The sequence below is a fragment of the Mobula hypostoma genome, chromosome 19, assembly GCF_963921235.1.
Source record: "Mobula hypostoma chromosome 19, sMobHyp1.1, whole genome shotgun sequence".
NCBI classification, from domain to species: Eukaryota; Metazoa; Chordata; class Chondrichthyes; order Myliobatiformes; family Myliobatidae; genus Mobula; species Mobula hypostoma.
The window spans coordinates 62,870,398-62,889,717 of NC_086115.1; the positions used below are offsets into that span (position 1 = coordinate 62,870,398).

The 19,320-nt window shown below is 42.8% G+C and overlaps 1 protein-coding gene across 6 annotated transcripts in view; it reads right to left on the bottom strand.

The window, feature by feature from the left end:
- Nucleotides 1-19,320, bottom strand: part of shtn1 (shootin 1) — a 117,426-nt gene that overhangs the window by 39,274 nt on the left and 58,832 nt on the right. For all 6 annotated transcript variants that reach the window (XR_010021041.1, XR_010021040.1, XR_010021039.1 and 3 more), the window contains exons 8-11: nt 17,649-17,743; nt 16,724-16,870; nt 12,099-12,252; nt 7,250-7,358 (exon numbers count right to left, since the gene is read on the bottom strand). Coding sequence is in view for 2 of the 6 variants with exons in the window: in XM_063072046.1 (XP_062928116.1) it covers nt 7,250-7,358; nt 12,099-12,252; nt 16,724-16,870; nt 17,649-17,743 (505 nt within the window). In the remaining 4 variants the exon portion in view is untranslated. The remainder of the gene's footprint in view (nt 1-7,249; nt 7,359-12,098; nt 12,253-16,723; nt 16,871-17,648; nt 17,744-19,320) is intronic.

A 19,320-nucleotide genomic window follows, 5' to 3' on the forward strand; every position in this document is an offset into this window, starting at 1 on the left:
AGACACCACAATCTCTCTCCCCCCCCCCCCTCACAACTGCAGGGTAAAGAAGAACAAACTGAATGGCAGATGTTCCTCTGACTAGTATAGTACTGTGAATGTACTTTTCTCTATCAAGCACAGAATCAAATGCAACATATTCAAGGAGTTATTGTTGAAAAATTCTTGATCTTTCTTTAATGCATCTTATTCAAAGCTGCAAATAAATTAAAATGTCAGCTACTTCAAATCAAATCTATGTTCCTTTAAATGGATTAACTGTACAGTACTGTAAAATGTGAAGATTAATAATTTACACAAAAGGGCACACAAATCTTGAGTAAGTATTCTGGTTAGTACAAACCAGTGGATAATTACAAAGAAAAATAAACCTGTGCACATTTATCAGGCATCACCTTCATCTTTTGGCCATTTAAAATGCTTGCAATGAAGCATTATAATTGTGAAGATTAGCTACAGTTATAACGTAGGAATCACAGTCGCTAATTTCACAGCACACGTTCCTGTAGAAGCAACGTGTAATTGAATAGCTGAATTATTTTGTGATCGTCAATGGAAGTCATGGAAATACAAAAGAGTACAAGAAAGGGGCAGACCTGACATTCAGAATCAGAATCAGGTTTATTATCACCGGCATGTGTCATGAAATTTGTTAATTTAGCAGCAGCGGTTCAATACGATACATAATATAGAAGAAAAATAAATAAATAAATTACAGTACATGTATATTGAATAGATTAAAAATCATGCATAAACAGAAATAATATATATTTAAAAAGTGAGGTAGTGTCCAAGGGTTCAAAGTCTATTTAGGAATTATTTAGCAGAGGGGAAGAAACTGTTCCTGAATCACTGAGTGTCTGCCTTCAGGCTTCTGTATCTCCTACCTGATGGTAACAGTGAGAAAAGGGCATGCCCTGGGTGCTGAAGGTCCTTAATAATGGACGCTGCCTTTCTGAGACACCGCTCCTTGAAGATATCCTGGGTACTTTGTAGGATAGTACCCGAGATGGAGCTGACTAAATTTACAACCCTCTACAGCTTCTTCCGGTCCTGCGCGGTAGCTCCACCGTTCCCCCCCACCCCACCCCCGCCATACCAGACAGTGATGCAGCCTGTCAGAATGCTCTCCACAGTACATCTATAGAAGTTTTTGAGTGTATTTGTTAACGTACCAAATCTCTTTGAACTCCTAATAAAGTATACCTGCTGTTTTGCCTTCTTTATAACTGCATCGATATGTTGGGACCAGGTTAGACCCTCAGAGATCTTAACATCCAGGAACTTGAAACTGTTCACTCTCTCTATTTCTGATCCCTCTATGAAGGATGAGACGACATGTATTCCTTCCTGAAGTGCACAATCAGCTCTTTCGTCTTACTGACGTTGAGTGCCAGGTTGTTGCAGTGGCACCACTCCACTAGTTGGCATATCTCACTCATGTACGCCCTCTTGTCTCCATCTGAGATTCTATCAAGAATGGTTGTATCATGGCTAACCTACGCTGGCCTCAACTCCTCTTCTGTGTCAGTTCTCCACACCCATCAGGCACAAGAGCAGCATTAGGCCATTCAGCCCCTCAGGTCTGTGCCATCATTCTATCATGGTTGATTTGTTCTCCTTCACAACCCCATTCTCCTGTCTTCACCCCATAACCTTTGATGCCCTTCCTAATCAAGAACCTATCTGCTTTAAATATGCCCAATGACTTGGCTTCTATAGCCACACATTGCAATGAATTCCACAGATTCACCACCCTCTGGCTAAAGAAATTTCTCCTCATCTCTGTTCTAAAGGGACAACCTTTTATTCTGAGGCTGTGCCCTCTGGTCCTAGACTTCCCCACTATAAGAAGCATCCTCTCCATGTCCACTCTATCTAAGTCCTCCAATATTCAATAGGTTTTAACTGGATTCCACCTCATTCTTCTAAACTCCAGTGAGTAAAGCCCCAGAACCACCAAACATTCTTCATATGTCAACCCGTTCATACCCAGGGTCATTCTCATGACTCTCCTCTGAACCCTCTCCAATGCTAGCCCATCCTTTCATAGATAAGGGGCCCAAAATTGCTCACAATACTCCAAGTGTGAACTGGCCAATTCTTCATAATGCCTCAGCATCACATCCTTAAATCCCTCAATTCTGATAAGATGAACTCTAACTCTAACTCACAATCTAACTTATTATCTACCTGCACTACACTTTCTCTATATCTACAGAACGTAGAGGAGTACAGCACAGGAGCAGGCTATTCGGCCCACAACGCTGTGCTGAACCAGCTGAAAGGCAAATCAAAAACACCCAAACACTAATCCCTCCTACCTACACCTTGTCCATATCCCTCCATCTTCCTTACATCCACATGCCTATCCAAATGTCTCTTAAAAGCTCCCAATGTCTTTGCCTCTACCACCACACCAGACAATGCATTGCAGGCATCCATGACTCTTGGAGTAAAACTCGTACCCCTCACATCCCCCTAACTCATCTGTTACACTTTATCTGCATTGTTATTGTTTTACCTTGTTCCACCTCAATGCACTGTGTAAGGGTTTGAACTGTATGAACAGTATGCAAGGTAAGCCTTTCACTGAACTTGAATACATGTGACAATAATAAATCAATTCCAAGTCTTTGACCTTAGTAAGTATTAAATATATCTAACGTTCTTGCCTCCACCACCATCTGGAGAAAGAATGTATTGGAAACTTTCACCGTGAACTGGGGAGAGCAGAGGGACTCTGGTTTGACATCCCACCCAAAAAAGGCCATCCCACCTGTCCACAGTTACTGCCTTAATGTTGTGCTCAGGTCATTTAAGTAGAAACTCCGAGAAGTCACCCTGGTATTGGGGAGTCCTGTACACCAGACACGTGAGACCACAGATGTTGGAATCAGAAGAAATAACTAATCTGCTGAAGGAAGTCTTAGGAGGAAAGGAATTGCCGAGGCTTTGGGTCAAATCCAAACAGCAGGGATGAGAGGGGGGAGGAAAGATAGCCAGTATAAAGAGGAGAAGAGGAATAGTGAGAAAAGAACTAGTAGGTCTTCTGCTAGCTCACAGGATTGTCCATCAGGAGACCAGAGTCTCCAACAGCAATACAGACTAAACCTGTTGTTGTTTTGGAGTAGATATCTCTGCCTGGGTAAATTATTGTCACAAGATACCTGACAGCTGCCAGTTAACAAATTAGAAAATGTTTTCCAACTGTAGCAAATTATGTAAAGAATAAATTACTTTTCTGCATGCTATGATGAACATTCAACTGACAACTTTTCACTATGAGCCTGACAAGCTTGATGATATTATACTTGTCAATTATATTAAAAGGTTTAATCAAACAGAAAATATCATCTGGATTCTGAACATTGTGTAGTCAAATGTCTCCAAAGGATAATACTCTCCTTCAGTCATACAGTCCTCTGAGGATCTGCATTTGGTCAATTTTGGTCTCATAATCATCTCTGGATTTAATTGTTCCACCACCAAAGGCAATGCCTACAGAAGCAAAGGGCTAGAGATCAAAGTTCAAATTTATTATCAAAGTATGTATACCATATACAACCTTGAGGATCATCTTCCTACACAACAGAATTCACTGAAAAACACACACAAGCCCAAGAAATATCCAATTTACAAAAGGGGATAAATCGTGAAAACAGTACATAGAACATAGGACATAGAATATTACAGCACATTACAGGCCCTTTGGCCCACAATGTTGTGCCGACCCTCAAACCCTGCCTCCCATATAAGCCCCCACCTTAGATTCCTCCATATACCTGTCTAGTAGCCTCTTAGACTTCACGAGTGTATCTGCCTCCACCACTGACTCAGGCAGTGCATTCCATGCACCAACCACTCTCTGAGTAAAAAACCTTCCTCTAATATCCCCCTTGAACTTCCCGCTCCTTACCTTAAAGCCATGTCCTCTTGTATTGAGCAGTGGTGCCCTGGGGCAGATGTGCTGGCTATCCACTCTATCTATTCCTCTTAATATCTTGTACACCTCTATCATGTCTCCTCTCATCCTCCTTCTCTCCAAAGAGTAAAGCCCTAGCTCCCTTAATCTCTGATTATAATGCATATTCTCTAAACCAGGCAGCATCCTGGTAAATCTCCTCTGTACCCTTTCCAATGCTTCCACATCCTTCCTATAGTGAGGTGACCAGAACTGGACACAGTACTCCAAGTGTGGCCTAACCAGAGTTTTATAGAGCTGCATCATTACCTGGCGACTCTTAAACTCTATCCCTCGACTTATGAAAGCTAACACCCCATAAGCTTTCTTAACTACCCCATCTACCTGTGAGGCAACTTTCAGGGATCTGTGGACATGTACCCCCAGATCCCTCTGCTCTTCCACACTACCAAGTATCCTATCATTTACTTTGTATTCTGCCTTGGAGCTTGTCCTTCCAAAGTGTACCACCTCACACTTCTCTGGGTTGATCTCCATCAGCCACTTCTCAGCCCACTTCTGCATTCTATCAATGTCTCTCTGTAATCTTTGACAATCTTCTACACTATCTACAACACCACCAATCTTTGTGTCATCTGCAAACTTGCCAACCCACCCTTCTACCCTCACATCCAGGTCGTTAATAAAAATCACGAAAAGTAGAGGTTCCAGAACCGATCCTTGTGGGACACCACTAGTCACAATCCTCCAATCTGAATGTACTCCCTCCACCACCACCCTCTGCCTTCTGCAGACAAGCCAATTCTGAATCCACCTGGCCAAACTTCCCTGGATCCCATGCCTTCTGACTTTCTGAATAAACCTACCATGTGGAACCTTGTCAAATGCCTTACTAAAGTCCATGTAGATCACATCCACTGCACTACCCTCATCTATATGCCTGGTCACCTCCTCAAAGAACTCTATCAGGCTTGTTAAACAGGATCTGCCCTTCACAAAGCCATGCTGACTGTCCCTGATCAGACCATGATTCTCTAAATGCCCATAGATCCTATCTCTAAGAATCTTTTCCAACAGCTTTCCCACCACAGACATAAGGCTCACTGATCTATAATTACCCGGACTATCCCTACTACCTTTTTTGAACAAGGGGACAACATTCACCTCCCTCCAATCCTCCGGTACCATTCCCATGGACAACGAGGACATAAAGATCCTAGTCAGAGGCTCAGCAATCTCTTCCCTCACCTCGTGGAGCAGACTGGGGAAATATTCTGTCAGGTCCCGGGGACTTATCTGTCCTAATGTATTTTAACAACTCCAACATCTCTTCTCCCTTAATATCAACATGCTCCAGAACATCAACCTCACTCATATAGTCCTCACCGTCATCAAGTTCTCTCTCATTGGTGAATACCGAAGAGAAGTATTCATTGAGGACCTTGCTCACTTCCACAGCCTCCAGGCACATCTTCCCATCTTTATCTCTAATCGGTCCTACCTTCACTCCTGTCATCCTTTTTTTCTTCACATAATTGAAGAATGCCTTGGGGTTTTCCTTTACCCTACTCGCCAAGGCCTTCTCATGTCCCCTTCTTGCTCTTCTCAGCTCCTTCTTAAGCTCCTTTCTTGCTTCCCTATATTCCTCAATAGACCCATCTGATCCTTGCTTCCTAAACCTCATGTCTGCTGCCTTCTTCCACCTGACTAGATTCTCCACCTCACTTGTTACCCATGGTTCCTTCACCCTACCATTCTTTATCTTCCTCACCAGGACAAATTTATCCCTAACATCCTGCAAGAGATCCTTAAACATTGACCACATGTCCATAGTACATTTCCCTGCAAAAACATCACCCCAATTCACACCCGCAAGTTCTAGCCTTATAGCCTCATAATTTGCTCTTCCCCAATTAAAAATTTTCCTGTCCTCTCTGATTCTATCCTTTTCCATGATAATGCTAAAGGCCAGGGAGCGGTGGTCACTGTCCCCCAGATGCTCACCCACTGAGAGATCTGTGACCTGACCCGGTTCGTTACCTAGTACTAGATCTAGTATGGCATTCCCCCGAGTCGGCCTGTCCATCCTCGACACACTTAACAAAAACGGTAAATATAAGACCTGGAACATGAACTGCAGACACCCTGAAAGTGAGTGCGCAGCTGCGGAGAATTCCTGTCTGAACCCGTCTACTCTTCCTTGATCACCTGTCCTCATCTCTTTCAATGACTCAAATCAAACCTTAGTTAATACGACTCAGGTGGCAGCTGATAGGGGCATTTAGTTATGTTAAAGCTGTCAGATAAATGCAAATCCTTGTTATAAAAAAGGATTGGAGAAATGAAACGTATGCATGACTGAGTTGCTGGAGTTATCTTTTCTGCAGATAGTGATACCAAGACTCAGACAGAGTTGGTGCAGTCACAACCCATCAGATCTATCATCACTGAGCTGCTGGTGCTATATTCTCTACAGATAGTGATTCCAAGAAGCAGACAAAGTATGTGCAGCCACAAACCATCAGATCTATCATTCCAGTTTATGAGAATGGTGCTTTACAATGAGCTGCAAATCATAAACACAAGAGGTTCTGCAGATACTGGAAATCCATGGTAACACACCCACATTCCTGATGGAACTCAGCACGTTAAGCAGCATTGAAAGGTTGACCCTCTCAACCGAAATGTCAACTGTTTATTCCCCTGCATAGATGCTGGCTGACCTGTAGAGTTCCTCCAGCATTTTGTATGTGTCACTCCACAAGCAGCTGTTAACTGAAAGACATAGCTTTGAAGTTCTCCCTCTTGTACATACAGTATATTCCTTTGGTATCATATTGAGATTAAAAGTAAGATTTTGAACTTAATAAAAACATCCCTGCAACACATGCACTGACTTTCAAGGACTCTTCATCTTATGTTCTCAGTATTTATTGCTTATTTAGTAACATCACTGTTTTTCTTTAATATTTGCATATTTTGTTGTCCTTTGTGCATTGGTTGTTTGTCCATCCTGTTGGGTACGGTATTTCATTGATTCTATTGTATTTCTTTTATTTATTGTGAATGCCTGCAAGAAAATGAATCTCAGGGTTGTATATGGTGACATCTATGTACTTGGATAATAAATTCACTTTAAAACTTGAACTTTGAATTTAAATGCCAAACGTAAGCATTTGATAGTGAATTAAACTGTAGCCAAATTTTGTAAGGCACCTGTTTGATTTTGACAAATCTAAAGCACTATAAACATGCCAATATTACATGTTTAAATACTGATTTATCAAAAGATTTAGAATAGAGGAATAAGAGTGTTTTCATTACTTTAGAGGATCTGAAGAAGGTGACATCGGTGGAAGAGGTGGAGCCAGTGGTGGCTCTGGTGACAGTGAAGACATTTCTGCTCGTTTGATACGTTTTCCCAGTTCGTCAACTGTAACAGAAGTACCAGAACTTTAAATGTTAAGCTAACACCACCTATGTGTCATAGAAATTAGTAATGACATTTTCACATCTGATAGTATGATGTAATCAATGTGCTCTATACATTTTCTGCAGTCCAGTTCCCCTGTAAATCCCATTGTGGAAATCTAAACTCATTGGTATCTTCCTAAAGCAGAGGCCGAATTAATCCCTCTCCACCAAATCTCATCCCCTCCATTTGTCTTTCATTATACTATTTCTCTCACTTCACACACTTCCCAAATAAAAGATTATACCAGAGGAACCTACGCAAATCCAACATGCTGCCTTCTTTATGGAAAATGCAGGACATTCTTTTGTTCTGGAGCCTTTTGCAACAGTTTTCTGCCAATGACAGAATCTCCACTCTTTCCTGCCACCCACCAGCTGTTTTCATCATCATATGTTTCACCTCCAACTTCCTCTTTTCCTTCCCATCTTCTCTGTCGTCACTTCCGGAGAAAGATCGACCTCAAGACCACGGGATATCATGTACACATTAACTGCAGTTGCTTCTCCCTAACTTTCTGCAAAGACTTTATTTCACTTACCTTGTCATTCTGTTGCAACTATTCCGATTGCATGCCAACCCTTCCATTATCTCTTCTTGTTCCATAAGCAAGGATTTCCCTCAGCCAGAGCCAACAGAGCTTTAAACATGTCCTTTCGGTCTTTCACACCTTCTACCTATTTTCTTTCTCTCCACTCCCAGAGCCCCTCACCTTCACTTCCTATGCAGCCAGCCTCAAAATTCAACAGAACTTCAACATCTCCAACATTACACATCTTCCCTTCTGAACTAATGCCTTTCTGCATTGAAAGGGGAACATTTTCCAACTATTTATTTGTCTAGAAATACAGCTTGGAATAGGCCCTTCAAGCCACGCCACCAGCAATCAATTTAATCTTAGCCTAATCACAGAGTAATGTACAATAACCAATTAATCCTAGTGGGTTTGTGGGAGACTGTGCAGACCAGCCCTACTGCTTGGGGAAAGTATCTGTTTTTGAGTCTAGGGGTGCTGACTTGGATGCTACGTAGCCTCTTTTGTGATGGGAGTGGGACAAACAGTCCATGAGCAGGGATCTATGCAATGTCCCACTCCATTCTAAATTCTCCATCCTCAGCTGCTGATATTGTTACAATAAAGCACGATGTAAGCTTCATCTTCTGCCCAGGTACTAAGTAACTTTCTGGACAACATATATATTCAGTGATTTCCAGTACTCAGTACTGATTTCCATCAGACTGATTAACTCACGCTGATTTGAGTGTATTCTATTACATTGACTGTTCTATTTATTATTAATTACTATGATTGCACATTGCCTATTTAGATGGAGACGTATCGTAAAGAATTTTACTCCTCACGTATGTGAAGGATGTAAGAAATAAAGTCAATTCAATTCAATATTGTCAGCACATATTGCTTCTGATTTTCAAGCTTCATGTCTATGTACTCAATTTCGTCCTGAATGCTGTTGCTTGCTTTTATTGTTTGCACAATCTGTGTTTTCTCCCTCTCTCTGTGCGCTGGGTCTTTGTTGGTCTTTTTTTAATTGTGTTCTTTCAGGTTTGTTGTTTAGTGGCTGCCTGTAAGCAGACAAATCTCAAGATTGTATAATTTATATATACTTTGATAATAAATGTACTTTGAACTTTAAACTTTTGCACTTTTATTTTCCACTGGTATATAAATCCTGTATCCCAGCTGCACTTCTTCCACTGGGTTCCACAACTCGCCCTTTCACCTCAAATTGCCACTTCATCTTTTAGCCGCTCACCACATTGACAAGCTTCCACTTGCTGCTCCTCTTTCCTACTGCTTCCTCTGAATCATAAAACCTGCTGATGTCTATTTTCTTTCTCAGTGCAAGATAATCATCCTGAAAATTTAACACTGTTTCTCTTTCCATGGATGGTACGCTCTTTGATGAGTGTGCCCTATTTTATTTATGTTTCACACTATTTCAATTTTGTGTCCTCTGCTATTAGACCGAGTTCACTGTTCTTTGTTAGATTTTCTTCCCAACCACAACCACTGCCTCTCACAGTAACATCTTTACTGACTGCCCGTTACACCACTGGTGTTTAAGGCAGCAATGAAGATCCTGCATCTCCAGCAGTGTTCAGCACTTGCTTCATCATGTCAGAAGCTTCCTCTCAGCTTTCACTACTGTCACCCATACAAGTCCTGGGTGGAGGCTCACACTAAGATGTAAAATGATTCTTCACTACTGGTTCCATAACAGTTTTGTTTGATCAGTCAGAGCTGTTAGTCCTGAGCTGAACCCCTACCCAAAAGGACCAGTGGATCACTCTTAGTATGCCCTCTACCCTTTGGTCTGTTTGGTATGGGTGACCCTACCAAAAGCCAAAGTATAAAGTCCTGATCCAGCCAGCAAGGCTCTCCGAGTTATTGAGACACGCAAGCCTCCAAACCCCATGACAAGGTTGTGGCTCTCTTGGAGGAATTCCATCATTGCCCACATGTAAATCCGTATCCATATCCCTGCCACTTCAACACTTGATGCTAATGCTTTTCTAATCATTCCTACTTCAGCCTTGCACAACCAGTGGCTCATCTGGCCCACCTCATCTCCATCTGCACTTCCACATCCACACAACTTCTAACCTCTTCTAATTCTGCTCTCTTTATAACCATATAACAATTACAGCACAGAAACAGGCCATCTCGGCCCTTCTAGTCAGTGCTGAACTCTTACTCTCACCTAGTCCCACCGACCTGCACTCAGCCCATAACCCTCCATTCCTTTCCTGTCCATATATCTATCCAATTTAACTTTAAACGACAACATCGAACCTGCCTCTACCACTTCTGCTGGAAGCTCGTTTCACACAGCTACCACTCTCTGAGTAAAGAAGTTCCCCCTCGTGTTACCCCTAAACTTTTGCCCTTTAACTCTCAACTCATGTCCTCTTGTTTCCCCCACTCTCAATGGAAAAAGCCTATCCACATCAACTCTGTCAATCCCCCTCATAATTTTAAATACCTCTATCAAGTCCCCCCTCAACCTTCTACGCTCCAAAGAATAAAGACCTAACTTGTTCAACCTTTCTCTGTAACTTAGGAGATGAAACCCAGGCAACATTTTAGTAAATCTCCTCTGTACTCCCTCAATTTTATTGACATCTTTCCTATAATTCGGTGACCAGAACTGTACACAATACTCCAAATTTGGCCTTACCAATGCCTTATACAATTTCAACATTACATCCCAACTTCTATACTCAATGCTCTGATTAATAAAGGCCAGCATACCAAAAGCTTTCTTCACCACCCTATCCACTTGAGATTCCACCTTCAGGGAACTATGCACCATTATTCCTAGATCCCTCTGTTGTACTGCATTCTTCAATGCCCTACCATTTACTATGTATGTCCTATTTTGATTAGTCCTACCAAAATGTAGCACCTCACATTTTTCAGCATTAAACTCCATCTGCAATCTTTCAGCCCGCTCTTCTAACTGAGCTAAATCTCTCCACAAGCTTTGAAAACCTACTTCATTATCCACAACGCCACCTATCTTAGTATCATCTGCATACTCACTTGTCCAATTTACCACCCCAATATCCAGATCTTTCTATGCCTCAATAAGTGTAATTGTAGTCCTCATTGCCCTGTCATAGTTTAGCCCAATTTACATGCATGATCTCTACCCCAAAACACATAGTAGTAATTTAAAATATTGTTTCCTCTCTCCCCTCCATAACTGTCAGTCATTTATTTATGCATCCAGTCTCCTCCAGGCAATTTGGTCCCTATAGCTAATTTTCTTTCGTGTTGCCTGTATATACTCTTCTTTGAAAAATGCAAACTGCAGGATGAACTTGGCAGGTTAGGCAGCATCTGTGAAGGCATAGGTAGAGTGCACAGTCTGGGTTGAGTCCCAGTATCAGGACCAGAGTTGCTGGTTGACCTGATGAGTTGTTCCAGCAGTTAGTTTTCATTCCAGCCCCTGCTACCTTGTGTCTACAGTTACTGTGCTTGCATCTTCAGTTCTGCTCTTAACTTCTCCATTTCCTATTACTGCTCATTTCCATATCCTCCAATTCCCCTCCTTTCTTCTTGCAAAGAGCGCTAAATATTGGCCTGAACATGGGGAAAACAAAATAGTTGTGTATTGCTGTTGCATAATTTATTTGTTTCTAATTTATTGAGATACAGTGTGGAGTAGGCCCTTGCAGTACTCTGAGCCGTGCCGCCCAGCAATCCCCCAATTTAATCCGAGCCTAATCACAGGACAATTTACAATGACCAATTAACCTGTCAACCGATACATCTTTGGAATGTGGGAGGAAACCAGAGTACCTGGAGGAAATCCACATGGTCACTGGGAGAACGTACAACCTCCTTACAAGCAGCGGCGAGAAATGAACCTGGGTCACTGGTACGGTAAAGCATTGTGCTACCCACAATGCTCCTATGTCATCCAATGACGTATAAAATCGGACAAAATATGGGAAAGTCACAAATCAATAAATTGGAAAAATGGCTATGTTTTTGTATTAATACTTCATCTCAGGTCCAGTTTGTTTTCTAAGAAACTAGAAGGCCCTCAAACATTCCTAGGGGTGACAAAGAGTTTTGCAAATTATTACAAGAATTCAGCCTAGACCTTCGCAGTCTTAAACAAATTTAAAATTTTTTTTAATCTATACTACAATAAAGAACAGAAAACATACTGGTATGTTTCAAATCCCGCACTTGCTCATCGCACTTTTTACACTGAACTTCGAGTTCCTCTTTGTCTTCTTTGAAAAGTTTAAGCTGTTTCTTTAGTGAGTTTACTTCTTTCTGAAATCTTGAATCATTCAACTGTTCCTCCAACTCCTTTACCTGACAACCCAAAAAGAAAGGCTGACGTTAGTACTTTATATATGTTCCATTTCACTTGTCTTGCAAATTCCCTCATTATAATTCTTCTGGTGAAAATGATCTATCTCAACATTTCTGTCAATTTTGTCTTCATATCTTCTCATTGTTAAGTAAACTATTCACAAACAAGTCGTCACAGATGAACCTCCTGATCAGGGAAACATCCAAATAAAATTTGTTTTCTAGAAGATAGTATTTACTAAGTATTGTCCAGTGGATCGCCACTGTATTTGAACAAGTTCACTTACTATAAGTTCCATGTGACCCAGTGGCAGGTCTCTCTAAACCGCAGGGGTTTCCAACCCAGGGTCTAAGGACTCCTCAACTAATGGTAGGGGCCATGGCATAAAAATATTGGGAACCCTTGCTCTAGGTTCTTTAGTGTAGTGGTTTATGAAGTCACAAGGATAAAGATACCATCCAAATATCCAGATTTGGATGGTGCCTCAGGGGTCTGTTCTGGGACTCCTTTTCTTCGTGATTTTTATAAACGACCAAGATGAGGAAGTGGAGGGAAGGGTTAGTAAATTTGCTAACGACACAAAGGTTGTGGATAGTGTGCAGGGCTGTAAGAGGTTACATACAAAGAAACATCGATAGAATGCAAAACTGGGCTGAGAAGTGGCAAATGGAGTTCAACCTAGATAAGTGTGAAGTGGTTCATTTGATGGTAGAATATAGTATTAATGGCAAGACCCTTGGCAGTGTGAAGGATCAGAGGGATCTTGGGGTCCAAGTCTATAGGATGCTCTAAGCAGCTGCGCAGGTTGACTGTGAGGTTAAGAAAGCATACAATGCATTGGCCTTCATCAATCATGGGATTGAGTTTAGGAGCCAAGAGGTAATGTTGCAATTATAAAGGACCCTGGTGAGATCCCCATTTGGAGTATTGTGCTCAGTTCTGGTCACCTCACTACAGACCGGATGTGGAAAATATAGATAGGGTGCAGAGGAGATTTACAAGGATGTTGCCTGGATTGGGGAGCATGCCCTATAAGAATAGGTTGAGTGAACTTGGCCTTTTCTCCTTGGAGCGACAGAGGATTAGAGGTGAACTGACAGAGGTGTATAAGATGATGAGAGGCGTTGATCATGTGGATAGTCGGAGGTTTTTCCCCAGGCCTGAAATGGCTAACATGAGAGGGCACAGTTTTAAGGTGCTTGGAAGTAGGTACAGAGGAGATATCAGGGGTAAGTATTTTTACGCAGAGAGTGGTGAGTGCGTGGAATGGGCTGCCGGCGACGGTGGTGAAGGTGGATACAATAGGGTCTTTTCAGAGACTCCTGGACAGGTATAAGGAGCTCAGAAAAACAGAGGGCTATGGGTAACCCTAGGTAATTTCTAAGGTAAGGACATGTTTGGCAAAACCTACAGCTGCGTGGTGCTGTAAGTTTTATGTCTATATTTCTATATCCATACAACAGTATTTCATGTCATATGACATGGTACACTAGGTTACCACATGAAAGTCTATACTAAAATATAAAAATGTTATCCAACTACTTGGAAATTTTCATGGTTTAGCATTTGGCTCAATGAGTGATTTTTGCCATACTGCATTTCGACTGACCAGAACCTAACCCCGTGATCCTTGCTAACTCACCAGAACATGACCCCAGTAAACTGTGTCAACTCACCAGGACCTGACACCCATGATTGGTGTAAACTCACCAGGACCTGAATCCCATGATCGATGTAAACTCACCATGATCCCACTCCCGTAAAGAGTGTAAACTCACCAGGACCTCACTCCCGTGATCGGTGTAAACTCACCATGACCTCACTCCTGTGATCAGTGTAAACTCACCAGGATCTCACTCCCTTGATCGGTGTAAACTCACCAGGATCTCACTCCCATAAAGAGTGTAAACTCACCAGGACCTCACTCCCGTGATCGGTGGAAACTAATCAGGACATGAATCCTGCGATCGGTGTAAACTCACCAGGACCTCACTCCCATGATCGGTGTAAACTCACCATGACCTCACTCCCGTGATCAGTGTAAACTCACCAGGACCTCACTCCCGTGATTGATCTTTACTCACCAGGACCTCACTCCCATGATCGGTGCAAACTCGCCAGGACCTGACTCCCGTGAAGAGTGTAAACTCAGCAGGACCTGACTTCTGTGATCAGTGTAAACTCACCAGGACTTCAATCCCGTGATTGATGTAAACTCACCAGGACCTGAGTCACGTGAAGAGTGTAAACTCACCAGGACCTGAGTCACGTGAAGAGTGTAAACTCACCAGGACCTCAATCCCGTAATCAGTGTAAACTCATCAGGACCTGAATCCCGTGATCCGTGTGAACTCAACGTGACCTGACCCAGCAATCCTGTCATGGTCCGGTCCGTTAAGTCCACATCCCTGTTCACGGTCTGGTCTGTCAATCCGTATTCCAGGTTTTCTGTTGGGTGCTCTAATTAAGGCACATGATTCTCATTTGGGCAGACACATAAATACCTCCAGAGACCAGGGGTTGTCTGCTGGATTGTTCCTGTAAAAACCCCCTGTCTGAATCCCTTCTTGGCCCCTTCCTCCTGAAGCCTTGCCCTGCAACCAGTGTCTGAAGCCTTGCCTGTGCTGGTGTCAAGTTCAACCGTTGGAGCAAGACTGGAGCCTTGCTGTGGCTAGATGAGAAACTGTCCATTGTTGTTTGAAACTGTCTCTGTCCATGCCTTTGCTAGGTAGGTCTGGCTGTTTGCTGCTACCTAGTGTTGGGAACTGCCGCTTCGTGTTCAGCGTTCTGTGTAGAACCCCGGCCCCAAGTCCTGTTCCCAAGGAGGGGTCCCGGCTCTGTGTTCTGTGTACGAGTCCCGGCCCTAAGTCCTGCTCCCAAGGAGGGGTCTCAGCTCTGTGTTACATGTCCCTGTGTTCCTGTGCTCTAGACCAAGGCTCTGTGTTCCTGTTCTCCCCAAGACTAAGGCTCAGTGTTCTGTGTTCCTGTTGTCCCAAGTCCAAGGTTCCGAGGTTCCTGTCTTCCTACGTCCAAGGCTCGGCTGTTCCTGAGTACCAAGTCAAGGCTTCATGTGCCTCATCCTGTCCATGTGCTTCTCCTGTACTGGAGTTCCCACGTCTTGCCCAGGAGTCACTTGTTCTGTCCTGTAGCCTCGCCTAGTCCTGTCTTCCAAGACCATGTCATGTCTTCGCCTAGTTCTGGAGTCTGAGCCCAAGTCACGACCCAGGTTCCCGGGCCCCGTCAAGTCCTGGCCTCGAGGAACCCGGGCCACGTCAAGTCCTCGCCTCGGGGAACCCGGGCCCCGCCAAGTCCTCGCCTCGAGGAACCCGGGCCCCGTCATGTCCTCGCCTCGAGGAACCCGGGCCCCGTCATGTCCTCGCCTCGAGGAACCCGGGCCCCATCATGTCCTCGCCTCGAGGAACCCGGGCCCCGTCATGTCCTCGCCTCGAGGAACCCGGGCCCCGTCATGTCCTCGCCTCGAGGAACCCGGGCCCCGTTATGTCCTCGCCTCGAGGAACCCGGGCCCCGTCATGTCCTCGCCTCGAGGAACCCGGGCCCCGTCATGTCCTCACCACGAGGAACCCGGGCCCCGTCATGTCTTCACCTCGAGGAACCCAAGCCATCTCCAGTCTTGTAGCCACGTCATGTCCTCGCCTAGTTCTGGGATCTGAGCCCGAGTCAAGACCCAGGTTCTGGGTTCTTGTCCAGTCTCCAGCTCAGAGTCCCAGGCCAAGCCCAAGCTCCTAGTTCCTAGTTCCTTCTCCTGGTTCCGCTTTCCAAGCCAAAGTCCTAGCCCAAGTCTGTGTTCTTGTCACAGCTCTCTAGTCAAGTCCTGTTCCTAGTACTTCAGTGTCCGTGTCTTGCATTTGGGTTCACTCCCAGCGCCCCGTTATGACCGATCCGTGCGGACCCAACGGGACCTGACCTCGTGATCCGTATCAGCTGATCAACACTTGACCCCTGTATCCAAGTCTTCTCAATGGAACCCTTTACCTGGTAAACTGTTCTACAAACAATCTAATCCGTTAATGTCCTAACCAAAGGAAATCCCGGCTTGGTCTTTACGTGACTGCAATCCAATGTGAGTGTGGCTGATGTTTGACTGACTGGCATAGCCAGGCTAGCCCAACCATAAGGCATATATATTCCAAGAATAATAAGAAAGTACACACCTATTATGCAGTCACAAACAGGAGAAAATCTACAGATGCTCGAAATCTAAGCAACAGACACAAAATTCTGGACGAACTCAGCAGATCAAGCAGCATCAATGGAAAAGAGTACAGTCGACATTTTGGGCTGAAACCCTTCGGCAGGACTGACGAAGGGTCTCAGCCTGAAATGTCGACTGTTTTTTTCCTTAGATGCTGCCTGGTCTGCTGAGTTCCTCCAGCATTTTGTGTGTTTTCCACCCATTACACAGTACTTACTTCTGATAAGTGATTGCTGTCATCTGTATAAGTACCTTACCTTTTTCTCATGTAAAATTCTCTCCTGCTCCATTTTCCCTGACACAATTGCAAGCTCATCAAGAGCTTTCATGAGCTGCTCATGAGGCACCATATTCTGAGTGAGAATCTGACTTTGTCTTTTTAGTTTTTTTTGTTCCACCAGCATCTGAAATGAGGACAAGTACATTTTAAAAATCCAAGCACTTGAAATTCTGACCAAATTAATTACCTATTTTAGTCGTCCGCAAGACCTTGATGCTAGTGATCTTGTTCATGCTATTTACAACCTTTAAAAATCCATTCCAACCTGTCTATCAGACAATATGTACAATTAGTTAGACAGATTGATTTGATATTAATATTGTATTGATAACATAATAAACAAAGGAATCAAAATCAGATTTAATATCATTGGGATAGGTCATGAAAGTTGCGGCAGTACGTTGCAAGACATAATAATAAAAAGTGTGATTTGCAATAAGTATATATATTCGTAGGTTCAATGTCCAATCAGAAATACGATGGCAAAGGGGAAGAAGCTGCTGTTGAATCATTGGGATGTCAGGATCAAGTTTTTTTTTCATGGAGTGGTGGGTGCCTGGTTTGCGCTGCCTGGGGTTGTGGCAGAGGCAGATACATAAGACTTTCAAGAGATGTTTAGATAGGCAGATAAATGTGGGAGAAATGGAAGGATATTGACATTGGGTTGGAAGGATGGATTAGTTTATCCGGCCTTTCGATAATTAATTTAGTTGGCTAAAAAGGTTTGTTTCTGTGCTGTACTGTTTCACGTTCCATGTTTGATAGTTTCTCCATGTACCTAGTTATAATGTGTTAATGACATTGTAGATTCCATCATTTCTGGGATTATACTTTCCACATGCTGAGTGTCCACAGCTGATCAGATACACTGCAATTAATAAAACTGCGGCTACTTTTCATACCTCGTGAGCAAAGGACTCAGCTTCCTTTCGGAGATCTTTCTCCAGTTCCAGACTTTGCTCTAAGCCTTCATATTCCTCTAGAGCCAACATTGAAACTTGGAGAAACATAAGCATTTAAAATTTAGCAACGAAATTGCAGCAGTACATTGTGAATCTGAGTATGTTTTTAATACAGAGATAAAACTAATGTCAGCACAACATGTGTCACAAAGTTTAAAGAAGTATCATTTTTTGGTATTATTTGGATGTCTAATTTTCACTACTTTAGTATTTAAATTCATTATAGATTTATTCAAATCTATTTCCATAACTAGTATTTGATTCTTTAAACAAATAAAGAAACTATAATTTGAAACAAAACACTGAAACAATATTCATGCCTCCATTGTTAAAATATTTCAGCAGTGCTTGACTCTGGAGAAAATTCTGAATTTAAGTTGCACGTTTTGAATTCAAACACAAAACCAAGCCATGTTCTTAGTGCATTAGTGACTGTTTGCTTTGTTTCAGCAAGTTCTCAGTCACATCACTAGATGGAGCACCAGTTTTTTTGGTGGAAGAACTGGACAAACAACTGACCAGCTCCCTCACTTGAATATTTCATTGGCATCAGAAAAATACAAACAATCTCCTCCTTCTGTCTTTTTTTTTGAAAGGGAATTTTCTCCTTAAAAATGATGGGCAAGGTGCCCTAATGCAGTGAAGCAAAAAGCTGGTCTTTCTGCTTCACTACACACACACAAAGTTTTTGGGTGGCAGGGTCGAGAGATGTCTCTACCAAAGGAATTCCTGATAGCATCATCTGGAAATCTAAATTTCGACAGCAATTGTCAAGAATGATGGTGCATACTCTAAGCATGATATTATGGCATTGCATAAACCAGGCGTGAGCTTGAGGAAATGAATTAAAAATACAAGGGTATCTCTGCCATTATAAATGTGAATCCCAACTCAAATATGGATAAAATGCTGTCAAGATAGGTGAAAATATACACTTGGTTTTCAGTTTTTTCCTTAAACAGTAGTGTTCCATTTAACTTAAATTATTGGTGGGGTGAAAAACATCTCTACCAAAGGAAGTGTAAGGCACTCCTTTCCTCCGCTAACCTGCAGGTCACCCTTGGGCAAGGTGCAGCACTGGCTTAGCTCCCCCCCACCCCGATCAGGGTCATGTGAAGCCATGGGAGCAGGTGGTGAATGGTCGTATGAGCAGCCGGTGCAGGTCACAAGTCCTGGTTATGCAACCACTGACCCCAGACAGACAATCTCTGAAGAGTATTGATAATGGCTGGGGTCACCCATCTTGTGAAGACACTGTCCAGAAGAAGGCAATGGCAAATCATTTCTGTAGAAAAATTTGCCAAGAACAATCATGGTGAAAGACCATGATTGCTGACATCATATGACACAGCACATAATGATAATGATGACACTTAGACGAAAGGAAATGACGTGCACCTTTCTTTACAAAATACTTTCTTTCTTAATCATCAGCAAGAAGAAAGTTTGAAAATTTGAAATTTAACAACTTTGTTCAATCTCAATAACAGCCAAATGGGGGACCAAAAAGAATTGGTTCATTCTTGTTAAATGTACTAAGATGCAGTGAAAAATTTTGCATGCCATCTAGACAGATTATCCTAAATATAAAGTGCATCAAAAAAGTACAACG